This window comes from Fusarium vanettenii, assembly GCF_000151355.1.
Source record: "Fusarium vanettenii 77-13-4 chromosome 1 genomic scaffold NECHAsca_1_chr1_3_0, whole genome shotgun sequence".
Classification (NCBI taxonomy): Eukaryota; Fungi; Ascomycota; class Sordariomycetes; order Hypocreales; family Nectriaceae; genus Fusarium; species Fusarium vanettenii.
The window spans coordinates 16,535-34,446 of NW_003315881.1; the positions used below are offsets into that span (position 1 = coordinate 16,535).

A 17,912-nucleotide genomic window follows, 5' to 3' on the forward strand; every position below is an offset into this window, starting at 1 on the left:
CTCTACGAACCTATCCAGTGGGCCTTTCGCAAGGCATTTCGCTGCCTAGTGTTGTCCAATCAGGATGTATCGGGCCCAAAAACATCGTCAGATGTCGTCCGGCCTTCAGCAGCTTGGCTCAAGTTGCGGAGGCTACCAGTGCGATGTCCTCGTGTGAAGATTCCTGGGAACATCCTCGGATCGCTTCCCGACAGGTGAAGATCTGCCATGGCATCACTAGTCCAGGTCTGGTCTCGACCAGTCGATAATCCAGTAGGTGACCCTACGGCTGCGGCATGATAGCTAGCTGACGGGGACGCTTCCACATTCGAGGGCTCATCGCCAGAGGGAAGACCCACGTCGGTGGACTGCCCGGCCATGTACACCGCTGACTCTGACATCTTACTATCAGTGCCACCGGGTTGGGCCGAGAGCTCGCTGTTAGCATTGTAGTGGACATATTTTGCTAGCCTATGAGGTAAAGGGTTAGCACCAGGAAGAGCATCCAGAGACCAAATTTGTAACTTACACGTCCCTCTCCTGCATCAGTGTGAAGTGTCGGAACTCTTCACGCCGGTCAGGAACGTTCGTCTTGACCATGGTGTTTCCTTCTCGACCCGGCTTGTCACAGCCTGGTCCCAGCCACTGCTCCTTGACAGACAACTCGTAGCCACTCTGCTTCACCGAGTTCTTCGCCAGTTCACACATGTCGACGGGACTCAGCTTGTAGATCTGGGCAGCCACTGCATATTCCTCAATGAGAGGCTCCTTTGTGAATGCAAACTGCAGGGGATCATCCGTAGAAAGTGACACGTTCAAGCCTCGCTTGAAGTACTGGTGGAAAGGGTTCCGCTCATATGCCAAGAACAAAGCATTGTTACTGAGCGGCGACATGGCGATGCCAATCTGTTCCAGGTAAAATATGTACTGTAAAAGAGGCACCTTACGAAGGAGCAATCCATGGCTGATGCTGTGACAGCAAAGGGCGGCAACAGCCAGATGCTCACTGTCGCCAGCCTCTCCACAGTGTGGTCGTAGGACAAGGGTATTAAAGCCACGCTTCTTGCGCCAGTAGTTCAGAGATACCAGGTTAGAGTAGAGGTAGTAGACCCAGTAGCTGTAGGGCGGGTTCTGCTTAGTGTCCCAGACCTTTGGCACAGGGAACTTTTTGAAGAGACGTCGCTCAACCTTGCTCTCGTCATCGACGCTATCGAAGCCAATCACCCGTTGGAGGAAGATGTGTAGCTTTGGGTGGCTTGAAGGGTCCTTGGTAACCTCGAAAAGGGGCTGGAAAACGTTCTTAACCACCTGCTCAAACGTCTCCATCAAGCCACTAGCTTTGTAGACGTCGTAGAGACGGGGGATCTGGATTAACCAGCGAACGTTGTGCGAGAAGAGCTTGTTGTCAACTACCCAAGCAGCGAGCTTGTCCCACTCGTCAATAGACTTGCCATAGATTGAGATTCGCCACTCAACCATCTGGTACTTGCTCGACTCGAGGTCAGAAATGACCTCCTTGGTGATCTCAGCCAAGTATCGGCCGTGAATGAAGTTGTCCGTCTTGAGAAAGATGGTACGGAGACGAGACTCGCCGATCGGGTTATACTTGAGGTTGAACTTGTCAAATCGATGGAACGAATCGGTATGAGCCTGTGAAAGTCAGCCGCGTATCTCGAAACAGCTAGATTCAGAGAACGCTAAACTTACGTGCATATCAAGAGTGTCAATGCTGAGGTCATAGGCGGTCAATTTGATACTGGAAAAGACCTCGGCCAGGGTGAGGTGCTTTCCGTCACGGAACAGTACCACCTCGTTGGGGAACTTCTTCATCTTACTCTTGATGAAGCGCAGCAGATGCTTCTGATTCATGCATGCCGAGTGGTGAACGTGAGTATCAACCTTTCGAACATTGTAAAAATCTCGATGGGGCACCTTCTTGCTGTCCGCCGTTTCTTGGTACTCGTTGAGAAGGACATAGAGGTTGAACTTGCCTTCAAGATACTGGAGACGTCTGAATGCGAAACTCTTGCTGGGTCCATCGGAGGAGACGTCCAAGATGTCGTCCAGGTCCATATAGAACTCCCTGATTGTGGGAACTCGGATCGAAGGCTCCTCAGCATCGCGCTCAAACACCTGGTAGACTCCACTATCATCCAGCTTGTATGTGCGCCCGTCGTTGCTGGGAAGGGGTAGCAAATCGGCAATATCAAAGTCCTCGCCGATGTCTTCGCCCGGCCTGCGCTTTCGCACTGGTCGCTTGCTCTCCCTAGTCTCTGATCGTGACTGACCACCGGGTGTCTCTTTGTTGCCATTCAATCCTGCATTCTCTTGACCAGGAATGTGCTCTGCAGCAGCAGCTTGATGCTGCGAACGTTGCTGCCATGCAGGCTCAGGTGGGGGAGGATAAATGTCCCATTCAGGGTCATCTTTTGGGTTGTCTTCCGGCCCTTGCAGCGAAAGCGCAATGTATTTGCGTCGAAGATCCAAAATCCTTTGGATGTTCTTGGAAATGGCACTGAGCTCAGCAGTAATATGGGGTTCAGTGTCGAAGAGACCTCCAGCAGGCAACCCAGCAGCAGGGCCGTCGCCTACTCGTGGCTCCTGCGCGATAGTTCCAGCACGAGTAGGAGGCACTGAAGGGTGGCTAGGAGGATAAGGCGCAGGATGGGGCTCAATCCTGGTGGGTGACTGTGTGATCGCTGCAGGGTCGATAGCGGGGCCTGGCATCTCCAACCCAGGCGCAAAGGAATCAACACGACGGCCATTGGCGTCTAGAACCATAGAATCGGCGCCGTACTCAGTCGCAGGACGAGAGCTCGAGGTCAGAAAGGGACTCTGAGGTATCGACTGGTTGCCAGCACCACCGCCACTTCGTAGATCGGCCTTGTTTCGGTGATAAAAGAACTTCGCGTCTGTCTGGCTCATTTGACGTTCAGCGACGGGATCGTAGAAGGTTGTTCTCTTCGGAAGGTCCCTCAACAACATTCCGTCTTCGAGATCATCGTCACTGTGGTCAGGGTGCGAACCAGCGTCGGACGCTGCTTGCTCGTCGGAGGCGCCATGGCCAGTCGCTCCAGAGTCCCGGGCCTCTTCGCCTTCTTCATCCGACTCGCGAGTTCGTACGTCGAGAGCTGCGGATTCGCTCTCTTCGAAAATGGCGCCGCCTGGAGCAGTTATTTGGTCAGAACAGCTGTCAATTGCTGCGAGTTTGAGTCGAAGGGAGACCAAATCGTCGAGTGCAATGTTGAAGAGGGGCAGAGCAGCTACGTACCAGGCATAATGATCTTGTACACTGATCAAATCCAAGCTTATTGATATAGAATGGAGTAGTTCTAAGGCACGAATTGTCTCGCGAAAGAGAATAAATAGTCCTCGAACAGTCCGGGTTTGATTGACAGAGGAGAGACGGCACGAAAGAGGAGGTCTTTGAGGAGGCGTGCAAGTAAGAAGTAAGGTAGTAAGACAAGGTATGACGGTGACACACCCAGAACAAGGCGGGATGTGGATGAGGGACAGGGTCTGAGGGCGTCGGTGCAATGCCCACCGCGGGTGGGGCTGGCAGCTCCAGTGCGCTAGGCCTTTTGAGGCATGTGCTTCGGTACTGGAGAGACTTAAAACTCCATTGTTCTTTGTAGCCCAAGGACATGGCGCTCAACGGTTGGAGGTCTTATCTTGAGATATTTTATTTGAAATATTTCGTCTTTAGTTCTCACACTAGTCCTTAATCTTGTTCGTTTATGGATTGGCATTTCTGAATCCACATCAAAGTGAACGAGTTGGTTGAACACTGCTTACCAGGGCAACATCTCGTCTGCAATCACAACATTTAACTTCCGAGGCACCCAACGAAAGCCTCACTCTCGGTAGCTACAGTACAGAATAGGGCTTTTACTCCGACTGGACAATGGTTACCACATAGGTCAGGAGGTAGTGTGACTCTTCCGCTTCTTCCAAAATGAGGCCCAAACTCGCCTGCAACGACAGGGCTCCCGGGTATGTCACGCGTTACACACGAACCCTCAATATGCCGGGCTCGAGCGTTTAAACGATCACATGGTCCCACGCCCTCCCTAGGGCATGCGACACGTTGTCAGAAATCCTTCTGGTCTTCCAAGAACAACGTTATTAGTGCTGCCGTGATCGACAGTTCGGTTATACGGGGTCTCATCCGGGGACCAGGACATCCCGGACGGGAGACTACATCATCACACAGCCTCTATGTCTCTCGACTGATTCGGAATACGGCTGCTAGTTGCCGTGGGGGTACTCCGGGGAACCTGACCCGGAATAAGGCAGGGCCCAAAGCCTGGGTAACCAGATCTCTCATGCGAACTATGCTCTGACTCGAAGCGAGACAGGGCTACTAAGTTGAGTCAAAGGTGATCACGAGATTCAGGGGAAGACCCAAGTTTCTTAATACGTACTCAATCACTTAGATGAAACGTTGTTTAAGGGGAACGTAGCCATAGGCATCTGACCTCTGCTCAGAATATCGTCTTGAGGAGTGCCAAGGTGGTCGACCTTTGGCCGCCACTCTAATCTTATACCCATCACGTTCCAACCACAAATGCCGTCTTTTATTCATTTCATATGCGGAAAGGGCAGACTTGCCCTCGACGATAGGATGCCGAGGGGTTCCCCTTCAGTGGACGACAAACCAAGCTTATCAAGGACAGATACGTTGGAGTCATGAAGAGATGAGTACCTAGGGGTCACCAACTTCACAAATACATTGTCAAGAGTTCCATATGTATTCCAGGCACATTTTTGTTCAATTCCAAGCCTCAATGCTCGGTTATCGAGCCACTCTACACATGTTGCTACAGTCTCTCAGGGAAGATGACACCTGACTCGATACCCCCATTCATCAACCCAACCCTCATCTGTCCCTTCCCTCCTCTATTGGCCCTGAAATAGTAAGGAACAAATATCAGGTCCCGTGGTGCGGCAGAGTCTCCATCAGCTTTGAGGGAAGCATGAGTGGAAATAGATTGCTTCCAGCATTTGCTCTTCAAAGACACGTATTCTTCTCCAGTCTCTTCATCGGTCACCAGCTTCTCAGTCACTTTTGAGTCTGTTCGGAGAAAGACATCCTTGAAGTGGTTTGTCTCCCATGGATTGTCGGCATCTTCGACACAGTATACAATTGGTCCACGAGCGAGTGTCAGAGTTCGCTGGTTCGTATATGGGTGAGGAGAGAGGTATCGAGGCTCAAAGTCAAGGACCTCAAGAGAGAATGAAGGGTTCTCAGAAACATAGGCCGGATATAGGCAGATGTACCCCTTTTCGACCTTCACTGTACCTGGCTGCGGAAATGGGGCCAAAACGTACGCCCCCTTTGACCATGCTGGAAGGCGCAGTCGGATGATGACTCGCAGCGAAGATGGAGCAGAGAGTTGAAAGTCTACCTTGCCCTCCCATGGCCAATTAGACTTCTGCTGGAGGGTCACAGGCAACCCATTGGCATCGAAGGTAAGCTCAGCACCTGTGTACAAGTGCACGTTGATGAAGATGTTGCTCTCTTCGTGACCATAATCCCATAGATAACCACCCAGACTACCAAAGAGTCTGGTTAGGTTAGGAGGGCAGCACGCACACCAAAACCACTCTTCACGCACGCTCTTGTCGGCTTCGGTACTACCCAGCTGATTGACGTACGTAAAGGCCTTTCCATCAAGGCTCATCGCAGTCATGACGGTGTTGTACAGGCACAGCTCCATGATGTCGGCATAGTGGGCGTCGAGGTCAAGATGCAAGATTCGCTCGGCAAGCATCATGACGGCGATGGAAACGCAGGTCTCGTTATAGCAGCCGCCCTCATCTGTTCCTTGAGGGAGGAAATAGTCGATGCCGAAGCCTTCCCACTGCTTGATGGCGCCGACGCCCCCTGTCAGGTACATCTTCTTGTCGACCATGTTGTCCCAGAGCCTGTGCAGGGCTTCAGACCAACCTTCTGCATTGGGGATGGGCCGGCCGTCCTCTTTCGAGAGGTAAAGCATGTCGGCAACAGCAGTAAGCAGGTAGTTAGCCCGGACAGCATGTCCCTCAATGGTCTTTTGCTCGACAATTGGAGAATCCGCCTGGCAGTACCAAAGGGTACCATGCTCAGGGTAAGCATCGGGCCGCTGCCATGAGATCTCTCCCCTCTTCTCCATTTCCCAATCATAGTAATGCTTGCCATCCTGTCCTGTTGGATTTCCCCGCTCTGTCAGAAAGTACTGTGCCAACTCAAAGGCGTCGGTACTCCCAGTTGCTTTGTAGAGGCGAAACAGAGCAAGTTCAATTTCAGGGTGGCCGGGGTACCCCCTTAACTGGCCCTCACCAGGACCAAATCGCCTTCGAATGTGGGCTACATACTTCTCAATTGGCTCGATGAGTAGGTTGTCGTGATAGTAACCTTGGTGGGCGACAGCGGCCTCGATGAGGTGGCCAGCGTTGTACCTATTACCATCAGTAAGGAGTAAGCATGAAGGGAGATGTTGCTCAACCACTCACATCTCATGCATATCTCTGAGATTGGACCATCGTTTGTCAGGCTCGACTACAGTATAATGAACGTTCAAGTAACCGTCTTCCTGCTGAGCTCCCCTGATCATCTCCACAAGCTCACGGATTGTCTTGTCTATCTCAGCGTCATAGTCTTCAACGAGAAAATAGCAAGCCCCTTCGATCCATTTGGCAATATCGCTATCCCAGAATAGATGAAAAGGCACCGGCCACATGGACTTGTCTGCGTAGATAGGATGCCACTCGAGCTTGAAGCAATCATATCGACCAGTTGACCGCAGCTGCTCCAGCTGGGCGTGGACCGTGGTTCGAGAAACAGTCTTTCGTCTCCTTGAGAGGACTGAGTTCCCCTTGAAGGTTGTCTGACGAAAAGTGGTTTGTGGATGAGACATACTGGGTCAGGTCAGAGGGTTCTAGACTGGAAGTGAAGAGAAGGTTGATGAACAAACATGTTATCGACTGCTCAACGCCCCCCTCATATACCTCCAAAATAAGTGCTTTAGTAACACCAACGCATCGTGCCTCATGCGCCAAGATGGAATTACCCTACCTACCATGTTGCCCAATGTCCTGATCAAGCCTGCTGGCGTTCGGGTTAGATGTCGGGGACGATCCCGATAAGCGCTCGAATGGCATTGTCCATACTTCGACCTTCGTATCAGAAGGATCACAAATCTCTAGCCCCGCATACTGCAGCTGAATTTGAACGGCGTTGGGGGCCTTGAAAGTGCCCGTCCCCAAACCGAAGAGTGCGAGGTTGGGGGAATGTGTGATCTTCAGCCTCCGGGGTATTCTTTAAAACCAGGCCTAGGATTGTTATCTTAAGCCCGGCCCCAAACTCACATAGTCTTGTTGTACTGGCTGTTAGGACAACGATATATGCATGTTATGGTATCTTTTGTTCCAATCTAATGGGTATCATAATGCCATAGATACTCTATCTATCCCCCTTCCCCATCGCGTCTCTAGTCCTCTCCCTCCCTCTAACATACATCTATTGAGCCAAAAACACCACATCTACACCCTAATGGTGATTCGCAATGCATATATATAAATACACTGGCAAGTTACTCAACTCGCCTTCTCTGGCCGCTCCTGGGGCGCCTTTTCCACCTCCGGCTTCTTTCGTGAGCCCACAGAGTATAGGCCGCCAGAACTAAAAACGATGATGGCACCAACCAGGGTGCCCGGGGCAAGCGTGTTGCCGAAGAGCCAGATGCTCAGGAGGAGACTCACAAGCTTCCGGATGTTGAGGACGATGGTGACAGTTAGGGCGGTGGAGACCGCTGCCAGTAGGTTGACTCCGCGAATACAGGCATACTGAGTCAAAACATTGGTGATGAGGTAGAAAACTTGACTGGGAACTGGGAACGACGTGGCGACAATGCTCAGGAGGCTGGGCAGTTGCATCGGGGTACTTGACATGAGATGCGCAAAGGTGCGTGCCATCGAGGGAGCAAAGGGCAGGAATAGCGGCAGAGAGAGGGCGTGAGAGTAGAAAAGGTTCTCTCTCCACTGCGGGCCATACTTGGCATAGGTTGCCTCCGTGTAAAGACCCATGATTGCTGAGAGCACCTGGGCAACGAAGAGGATCACGAGGCCAGTGCTGAAAGCTGGGCGCCCAGAACTCTCTTCCACTCCCTTTCCCTAAAATCAGATAAGGTCAGGAGAGTAAGAGGTAAGTGAGTGGATGTTGAAGATGCTCACCTTGGCTTGAGCATCCGACCAAGCAGCCAGAATGACACCCAATGTCAACAAGAAGACAGCGACGACCTGCGTGCGCGAATATCTCTTGCCATAGAGGTAACCCGCAGCCATGGTTGTGATACTACCGCCAGATCTGAGGATGATGTGGACTGGCACCGAGATATCATAGCTGAACGCATGGTTGTTGAGGACGTTGATGGTAAAGAACAGCACGATATTGACCATCCAGCGGCTCAAGGGGACCTTGTTGGGCGCAATGAAGAAACGACTGTTCTTGTCAAACTGGGCGATAAACCCTGTCACGGCGACAAAGATGAATTGGACAAAGGTCAATAGTGTTCCTAAGTTAAATGTGTCAGCAAAGGAGACATTGTAGTCACTTCTCGTATGAGACAATGTGAGGTTGTGCGGAAATGCTCGTACCACTTGAAGGTTCAAAACTACATCAGGTCAGCAATAGTTTCTCATAGCAAAGTTCTACAACTCACTTGACAATTGCCTCGAGCGCATAAACCTAGAAAGAATGAGATGTAGGTCAGTTTCTGGTGTGTCAAGGGAGGCAGGGATTCAATAGTGAGGGCTGCATGATGAGCTGGCCAGACAGGTACGGGATGGACATACGTTAGAACAACAACCTCCAAAGATCAGACACAGCATCACAGCGACCGTCAGCAACGACGGGCCAACCTCGCTGGCCATCATACTGGCAACGCGATGGGCGACCGACGACGCCGATGCCTTCTCCGAGTCGCTGGGCTCCCGCGAGGCGGTGCCGTGACGGCTTGAGCCTTGGAGGGCCGTCATGTCGGGCGTCCTCTTGCGGAGAATGTGTGAAGACATGAGGCTCGTTTTCTGGTCCATTGGCACTGGGAGGGGGGGCAGATAAAAGTACAGATCGGGTTTCCTTCGGGGGTGTTGGCTGCAGGCAGGGAGAGACTCAGTGGATTGTCGATGTTGCCCTTGTGTCTTCATGCAAGAAAGCCGTACGGGAGGATGGCATGGGGGTGTCAGCCTCCGTGTATCGGTACCACACCACTCGTCGATTCGAGGGTGGCGGCAGGGGTCTCTCTGTACCCTGTACTCGCTAGCGCGTCTCGCCCCAGTCCGACTCTATGAATAGGTAGTGCCAGGGACGGGCTCTTTGGCGCATTCTTGGAAGCTGACAGTTCCCGAGCCTCCGGAGCTGGTTGATGGCCAGGACTCGTGTCCAAGGCGCAGATCCAGGATTGGTCCAGCATCAGTCCCATCGCCCCGATAATCACACAGGTACATGCTTTCAAGAATAAGCTTACAACAGGCACACTCCTGGGGTACTTGAGCATTACATCGAACATCATCCAACTCGTATTATCCCTTGATGCTCCCCATGACATGATAATGCTCCTCTATTTCAACTTTGAGTGGCATTTCTTTGATTCTCAAATGATCTCTTTGCGCTTTCTGCTACACCTGGCGACCAAACGCCGACCCATGCACCCATGCATTCGTTCACCTCCATCCCAAGTGGCTCTTCCCACGTCCATCTGCCCCATGCCATGCTCTCAGTAGGTTCCTTTGCCTACATCTCTGCATCCTCCGCTTTAGGGCCACATCCAAGGGGCCTCTTCAGCGTTCTTTGCGCGTGGCTTTGCTCCAAGCAGTGCTGGCGCTGTGCTTTAGCTTCTAAGTATAGTAGGCTGCATTGATCCGTATCACCCTGCTCTGAATCGACGAGATGCCATGTCGTGCCCAAGCAGAACTAGGTCAGTCCCATCACGAAGGTGGCGGAGGCGCCCATATCCTTATTGCTTTGTCTTCCGCTCCCCCGCCACGCCAACTTCCTCACTTAATTGCCCTTGCGAGATGAACGCCGCTGCCATGGTCTAGAGTGCCGAGAAGACAAAGAGCTGTGCCACCATGTTAGCCACCATTCGTCCTCTCCGGACTGTATCTCAAACCGTGTACTCACATTGTTCGTAGCTGCAATCGCAATACTGTCCTCAAACGGATGCCAGCTCATGTGCAGAATCTTCTTGTTGAAATCGATCTGGTCCGCGTCTGTCTCCTTACGCATCCGCTGACCTTGACCGCCTGGGCTACCCGCCCTGGATCCGCCCTTCTTGCCGTTGGTCGCAGTCGGGCTTGTCGACGAATTGATGGGTGTAGGCACTCCAACCTTCTTAGCCTTGAAAGCCGACTTATCCGCCTGGAGAACAACCTCGACTTCCTTGTCAGGGTCTGAAGGATAGATCATGAAGTTATTGTTGTAACTGCCCGTCATGACATTCTTAGCATCTCCTGAGAAGACCACCTCGAACTTGTCGAATATGCTGTCATTCTCGTAGGTGTCACACAACCGTGGGCGAAGATGCTCGTGAATCGGTATCGTCTTCACTGGCTGCCGCTCCATGTTGATATCCCAGATCTTGACAGTGAGGTAGTCGCGGGACAGGATGTATCGGCCATCATACGAGAATCGCACATCGGAGATGGAAGAGATGATTTCGGAGAAGAATGAGCGTGATGAAGGGTCTTCCTCTTGCTCGAATACTAGGGCTAGGAGTCAGCACATCGCCGGATCGCAGATGCAGATGTCACAGATGGGGAGCACAAACACTTCGCGTGCTGGTCGCACAGAGCACTCTGCCGCATGTCGGCGAGCTTGATGGTGCCCTTTGAGCTAGCATACATGAACCAGTTGCAACTCATGGGGTGAAACTCGGCAGCCGTGATGACTTCAGTGAGCTCCTCCATGTTTGCAGGCTTGATATCAACAATGTTGAAGCTCTGTTCCTGGATGTTAAGATTCCACAGGTTGATACGTAAATCATCGCTGCTGATGAAGGTCTCTCCATCGCTGTTCACCGAGATGCTGTTGATGTGGTAGGCGTGTGCGTTGGCGTATGTTCGGCGTGGCACGGCGGCAACAACCGTATCGTGATGTGTGAGGCGAGGAAGCTTGAGGTCGGCAGCATCCCTGAACCGGTGGGCAGGAAGCGGCCTGGGAGCGCCGCCTCCTCCCGCCAGACTACCAGGCGTGACATCGTGAGAGAGGTTGTTCTCGGCTACAACCTTGAGCGACTTCTCAAAGACTTTCCACAGCTTGATTGTCTTGTCGTTGGTGGACAGCAAGTAGTGGGAAGCATTTTGTCGCCGACACCACTTAATCTTGTTGATCTTCTCTTCAATCTCTAGGGACTTCAAGTAGTCGAATTCGGGTTCGTGCGACTGAAACTCGGTGTGGAATTTGTACTCGCAGGTTTTTTTCTGCGTCGAGAGTTAGCGACGGCAAGAGGATGCGCAACACCCAACGCTGAAGGCTCGCAAGGGCGTCGACTGATGGATGGTGACATACCGTCTCGTTGCGTTCGAAGAGCACCACTCTACCTCCCTTGTCGCCCGTAGCGAGATAATTTCCGGTATGGTCGAACTCAACCGTCGAGATGATATCAGCTGCAGCAGGGGGGAACAGCGGTCAGCATATCAAGGTCGAGGGCAGGATTGTGGGGAGCAAGGAGATGACATACCTTCGGTGATGTCTTCAACATCGCCCTTGTCACCAAAGCACCTGCAGGCGAGAGCTCAGCATTAATAAACACGGGCGCGGAACGCGGGGAAATGCCAGAAAGAAGACTACGTACTGCGTGAACTTCCACGTGGGAGAGTTCGCTTCGCTATCAACCATTTTGGTGAGCAGCGAGGGCGGGGATTAGGAGGGGTTGCGGACGAAGATCGAGGGAGGGCAAGGTAAGAACCGAGAGAGCTGTGGGAACGGCGGGCCAGGGAGGAGGTGAAAATGAACCGCAACCGGTAATTTGGATATGATGGGAGCTCCTGGCGCGAGCGATGCGAAGGGAGATGGATGGATGCAAGCTGTGGTGGCACACGCCAGGTCTTGCGGTGGGCGGATGATGGATGGGCGGTGGTGTCGTTTTCGATATCGTCTTTTTGTCGGCGCCGGAGTGGGGTCCAGCTAGATATCGCCGCCGTGGGAATGCCGTCGTCCAAAAGATATTTCGTCAAGCGGCGGGGGGGGTTAATCGGGGTTCGGTCGGAGGAGGACGACGGTGGATGATGTCGACAGGTCGGCAGGCGTCCGAGGCTGAAGGTTGTGGTGGTGGTGGTGGTGGTAGCAGGAGCAGGCAGTGGTGGTGGAGGAGGTGGGTTGGTGTGGGCGCGGCAGACGACAGCAGAAGCAGAGGCGGCGGGCGAGCGACGGACGGGAGGTGAGGGGAGGAGACAGCGAGTGGAGGGAGCAAGGCTCGAGTCTGTGCTGAGCTGCGCTGGCTGTGGCTAAGTACAGTCACTGCCGTTAAGGGCTTGTAACGGCGAGTTCAAACGGCTGGGAGCTGAGGAGCAGATGCCACAAGCAGAAGATGGAGTTCTTTGGTGAGGAGGGGATATGGAGGAAGTGACGCAGCAGAACCCAAGGTCTTGCAGTTTGGTTCGCTTTTGGTTTTGGGTTGGCCTGGCCTGGTTTGGCTAAGTTGGTTTGGCCTGGGCTGGCTTGCACTGGAGGGGACGGGACAGGTGATGGATGGGATCGGGATGGGTGGGTTAGGTGCGGGCGTGAGCCACAATGAGGAGCTGAGAGCTGAGAGATGAGCCACAGTTACAGGGAGCTTCCAGTGCTGTGCTCGTCTTTTACAGGTCCAGGGCCCGGCGCCACCACCAAATCGATGACTTAACCTCGACTGAGTCCGGCGAGGTGACGACTTGTCTGTATGGTATTGTCTGCCTTGTTGCCCAATGTTTACCAACTGCGAGCCCAAGCTATCGTTTATTTCTGCCGTACCTGTGAGCTTGCAGCTCTGTGCTGGCCCGGCATACCCAACCAAGCTTCTCATTGCTCCCCACGCATGCGTTGTTCCTGTGGTGAAGTGAGGCGGAACAGCAAGGTAGATCGTTACGTTCAAGCTTGTTTCCAGCGTCCCCGAGGATGCTTAAAGTGGGGGAGTGCTCTCGAGTGCTTCTCAACAACCCAGTGTCATGGCGGGGGTTCCCTCTGTTCAACTGAGCTTTCAGGTCTACGTCGCCTCACCTCGATCTGACATGGCGTGGCCTCATTTGGGCTCTGGCGCCGGAAACAGTGGAACCTCGACATTTTGGAATTGTTCAGGGTAGGTGAAACTCGTCGATAAGCTGGAAGCTAGCAGGCACGCGGGTTAAGAAATCAACGACACACGAGATGATCAAGAAGGAAGTTGCTGGCTTCTGAAACATGATAGGTAAATTTTGATAAAATATGATAAAATGATCTAATGTATACCACAACAATAGTGATGCTTTAGAGCTCTTTCATGTATTTCTACTATGCTTGATTGACAATTTTTAAGGGGAGGAGAAGCTATTGGGTTTGTAATGGTGCCTCTTTTTTGTCTTTGACCCAGGTGGCAGCTGCTGGTTTTGGAGAGTTTTTACGAGGGCATACATGGATGTTCCCTCGGTCGCATCCGATGCCAAGGTCCAAGTCCGATCCGCACCCGCTCGTCCGTCCGGACCGGCCTGACATGTGCTCCGGAACGACCTCATGTCCATGTGCTTCCAATCAATGACATGCATACACACCCATCCTCCAAAACCTTTATCTAAACTGCCTAAAATCACGGGAATTTGGATACAAGCTTACCAGGTTTATACCAACATCGTCCACTCCCTTAATCACTGAAAATCGCATCTTTTTATTCAGGTTTCCATCCACATCAACTGAATTGAATATCCAGCCATCTATATCCTCCCTCACCTGAACCGCGAAGCATGAGCCAAGATCAGCAACACCCGGGAAACTTTCCGCCCAAGGACAACGGGGCATCCAACAACCCCAAAGGAAAGGGAAAGGCCGCGGAAGGAGAGGGGTCTGGTTCTCTAGTCGACCGCATTCAGGCTTCTGGAAGGCTCGCCCTCAATGCCTTTGGCACAGGGCCAGATTTGACTGGCCAGCAACCTGCAGGAAAGGGCAGCTCGGGTACCAGCAGTATCGACAGAGTTTCAGCAGGCGCAGGGGAAGCATCGTCGCACAGATTGCGCTCGGCGGCTCCGGGCGAGTCGTTGCGTTCACAGGCACATTCCGATTCCACGGCTTCGGCGCAAGCGTTCAACGATTTTGTCAGCGCCGACTCAACACTGGATGTTGGGAACCTGGACCATCCTCACAACCTCCAACACCAGAACCTGCATGACACATTCTCCTCAAAAGGCGCGGCAGTGGCCGAGCAGGAAAGGTTAGACGGTGCAGCCGTTGTCAATCTCCTTGACGGCCCATCCGATGAGCTTGATGCTGTTCTCCTAGGCGCCGAAGACCCTGAAGCTGAAGATGACGCTTTAACACCAGAAGCTGCTGCCAAGCTTCGAGAAGCATTGTTCCCCGCAAACTCGTCTTTTTCTGGTCCCCGCTGGGACGACTTGCTCAACTTCAACCCCGATTTCTTGACAGAGCCAGGACCTATGGCAGAGGCCGAGATGCAACTCCACCTCGGAACCACAGACAGCACCGAAGCGAGAAGCAACTGGCTTCAGCTGTGGGGTAACGTACTGACGGGTTACACTGATCACGTCTGGGGCGATCTGGAGCCCTTGGCAGCTGAGGCTCGAAGAGAGATTGAGCAGTTAAAGGCTCGTGATCCTGAAGTCCCTGGACCACCACCAGAGACGAAGGCACTGGATCGCTTGCGGCAGATCCTTGGTCATGTGCGAGGATTCTAAGAAGCCGAAGTCGGAATATGCATATTTACATAGTGAGTGTAATTCAGACCCTTGTGCCAAGATCCGAGACAGTCCCTCTTTTCATATCGACTTGAAGCCCTGCCTTCATTAAAGCCGTACCTGGCCCTGACGGACCAGTTCCTAGCTCCCACTGTGGAGTCATCGCATGGTTGGAGGTGGACGCGGGGTTGCTCAGCAACTATGTCAACCACCAATGACATCATTCCACGCTCTCTCCCTGCCCCGGCTCTCAGCCCGACGCTCAGTCAACCCGTGTTGCCAGAGCCAAAAATGGTGACCTGCGGTGTGCATAACCTTGCATTTACGACAGGATGGGACAAGCATCTGGAGGATACCCCACCGACATCATCCCAGATCCCCTACCGGGAGCCCGGTCGTCCGCTAGGGAACAGAGAGAAGAAAAAAAAAAAACGAAAGAAACTGACTGGAACCCTTCCATTTCTTGCATGATTAAACCACCTGCAGTAGAACGGAGAACCTCCCAGCTCATCCCGTCGAGCGCCCGCTATCTGTCGTCCTCCCCAAGCGAGCCAATCTCAAAGTTGAACCATCCCGTCTCACTTCCACCACCACCATCATGTTGAGTCGGAGTTGGATGTGGCTCGGCCTCGTTGCAGGCTCAACATCTGCCTTTCACTTGGCAACAGCGACAGCGCCGCCAACGACAATAGCGACATATATCCCGGCTGCGTCCTTGATCTTCAGGCGAGACGACTCCTGCCCTGCCAACACATTCCGATGCTCGGAGGAGCTCGGCCAGCGTTTCAGCGACATTTGCTGCCAGAACGGGCAGACGTGCGCTCTCGACGCCGATGATCAACCAGCTTGTTGTCCCTCTGGGTAAGTGCAGATATCCAGATCTGGAACAACTAAACACGCGAGCACAAGGCTGACTGACCTCGATTCCAGCGCGGTGTGTACTGGAACGGCACCATCCGAAGCGCCTACTGGCGACGCAACCGCTCCCGTGTCCTACGTCCCGAACTCCTATTTTGCCTTCCCGTACGCCGCGACGACATTCTCGAATGATGGTTCTTGCACTTCGGCCGTCGACGCTTGCGAAGAGAACTACGACAGATGTGTCAGTTACCTCGAGGATGGTGGCCAATATGGCGTGACCATCGTTGTGCCCGGCGGCGGAGGTACTACAGTTGAGGGCGGCGGACAGGCCCTGGGCCCATCGGCAACCGAGGTGTGCTCAAGCCTGAGCTCTCGTGCCTGCGGGAAACTCGAGAAGAGCGACTGTGGCGACTATGGGAATGCTGCTTCGTCCAACAACCTCAAGTCGTGGCTCGCAGGCATTGGCGCGGCCATTGCCATGCTCAATGTGTTGGCTTAATGGGCCAGGATGCAAATATTACGACAGCGCATGGTCGTTGTGACCAGTCATTTGGACTCAATTGTCCAAAAGCTTGTTGTTATAGACGTTTTAGCATCTATTTGGCTATACTCGTGCTGCCAAGTCTCGGTCATGCGATGGCCTACTCTTCACATGGTCATCAAACACACAACGGGCATCTTGCTCATCTGTGAGACCAAATTCGGCATGATGGAACAACATTCGTCTCCCGGCAACGAGCACCTGATGAACAGGATGAGGAACAGCTCCCTCGTCACGACGCATATCATTAACGCTCTCGGTCGATGCAATCCGGAGTTTGGGGCGTGTTATTCACTTCGGTTTTTTAACGATTTTACTTGGACAGGACGGTTGACGGACGCATTGGAAGAACGACGACTGCTTAAGTTTTTGAGCCATTTGTATATAGGTAGATTAACTTCCCGTGTAGTCCGAACGAAGCAATTTATTCTGGGCTTGGACACAATGACGAAACTGCGCAGAATCAATCACTACATGTGAGATTGACTTGCTTATTGAGTGTAACAACTGACGCCCATTGGATCCTCTCTTACAACGGGTGAACGGGATCCTGCGGAATAAGCACCCGCTCCACTCCACTGAGAATCTGCACCACGAAGCGGTCTCGACGAAAAAAAAAAAAAGTCGCGGGGTAGGAAACTCACACGAGAGGAAAAAAACTTAAACAACGCCCACGACGAGGAATTCGCTCACTCCTGTCACTCAAATTTCTCAAGAACAACATCAACTCGAGAGGGAAGACCATCGGCAACTCATTCATCATGTCTCAGACTCAACTCCTTGTCATGGCCTCTGGCAATGGCTCCAACTTTCAGGCAATCCTCGACGCCTGTGCAGACGGCACCATCCCCAGCACGCGTGTCTCCAAGCTCATCGTCAACAGAAAGACGGCATACTCACTTCAGCGCGCCGAGAAGGCGGGCGTTCCGTCCGAGTACTTCAACCTGGTCGCTCACGGCTATCAAGCAAAGGGGGAGAAGGATGCTGCCCGCATCCAGGAAGCTCGCTCCCGCTACGACGCCGACCTGGCCGCCAAGGTTATTGAGGAGAAGCCCGATATGGTCGTTCTCGCTGGATGGATGCATGTCTTTGCGCAATCTTTCCTCACTCCCCTTGAGGCTGCTGGTATTCCGGTTATCAACCTGCACCCGTAAGTCTTATAGCCCCTCTCGTGACCCGTTTTGGACTGATATTCACATAAACTCATCATAGTGCTCTTCCTGGTATGCACCCTCCAATCTTGTTGCCTCCCCTAGACTGATACTCACATAAACTCATCACAGGCCGATACAATGGATCCAATGCAATCGAGCGAGCCTATGCCGACTGCCAGGCTGGTACTCTCGAAAGAGGGGTCACAGGCATCATGGTGCATTATGTGATTGCTGAGGTTGATATGGGAGAGCCCATCTTGACCCAAGAGGTGCCTTGCTCCAAGTCTGATACCCTTGAGGATCTTGAGACACGGATGCACGCCGTTGAGCATCAACTCCTTGTGAAAGCCATCGCTCAGCTAGTTCCTAAGATTGCCGCCAAAAAGACGTCATGAACATCAGATTTCACTACCGGGCAGAGAGCCCCCTGGGCAAACTAAAGCAGTCTATCAGTCTTTCAAGATTTCTCAATGTTTGCAGCC

General features: G+C 52.8%; 5 protein-coding genes across 5 annotated transcripts; 2 read left to right on the plus strand and 3 right to left on the minus strand.

The window, feature by feature from the left end:
• Nucleotides 1–59: 59 nt before the first annotated feature.
• Nucleotides 60–3,257, minus strand: NECHADRAFT_74395 (uncharacterized protein; the record flags this gene model as incomplete). Its single annotated transcript, XM_003054009.1, has 6 exons — nucleotides 60–450; nucleotides 509–885; nucleotides 927–949; nucleotides 987–1,629; nucleotides 1,687–3,143; nucleotides 3,251–3,257. 6 exons carry the CDS (start codon nucleotides 3,255–3,257, stop codon nucleotides 60–62), a joined length of 2,898 nt encoding a protein of 965 aa, XP_003054055.1.
• A 1,542-nt stretch (nucleotides 3,258–4,799) lies between these two features.
• On the minus strand, nucleotides 4,800–6,878 carry NECHADRAFT_89872 (uncharacterized protein; the record flags this gene model as incomplete). Its single annotated transcript, XM_003054010.1, has 2 exons — nucleotides 4,800–6,420; nucleotides 6,475–6,878. The coding sequence occupies 2 exons, from the start codon at nucleotides 6,876–6,878 to the stop codon at nucleotides 4,800–4,802; spliced, it is 2,025 nt and encodes a 674-aa protein (XP_003054056.1).
• A 2,700-nt stretch (nucleotides 6,879–9,578) lies between these two features.
• NECHADRAFT_103036 (uncharacterized protein) lies at nucleotides 9,579–11,857 on the minus strand (the record flags this gene model as incomplete). Its single annotated transcript, XM_003054011.1, has 6 exons — nucleotides 9,579–10,079; nucleotides 10,142–10,722; nucleotides 10,788–11,439; nucleotides 11,528–11,625; nucleotides 11,700–11,740; nucleotides 11,814–11,857. 6 exons carry the CDS (start codon nucleotides 11,855–11,857, stop codon nucleotides 10,056–10,058), a joined length of 1,440 nt encoding a protein of 479 aa, XP_003054057.1. The 3' UTR covers nucleotides 9,579–10,055.
• Nucleotides 11,858–15,472: 3,615 nt separating this feature from the next.
• Nucleotides 15,473–16,234, plus strand: NECHADRAFT_74398 (uncharacterized protein; the record flags this gene model as incomplete). The annotated part of the gene is made up of 2 exons (XM_003053302.1): nucleotides 15,473–15,735; nucleotides 15,805–16,234. 2 exons carry the CDS (start codon nucleotides 15,473–15,475, stop codon nucleotides 16,232–16,234), a joined length of 693 nt encoding a protein of 230 aa, XP_003053348.1.
• An 803-nt stretch (nucleotides 16,235–17,037) lies between these two features.
• On the plus strand, nucleotides 17,038–17,825 carry NECHADRAFT_74399 (uncharacterized protein; the record flags this gene model as incomplete). Its single annotated transcript, XM_003053303.1, has 3 exons — nucleotides 17,038–17,426; nucleotides 17,489–17,499; nucleotides 17,560–17,825. 3 exons carry the CDS (start codon nucleotides 17,038–17,040, stop codon nucleotides 17,823–17,825), a joined length of 666 nt encoding a protein of 221 aa, XP_003053349.1.
• Between the last annotated feature and the right edge of the window lie 87 nt (nucleotides 17,826–17,912).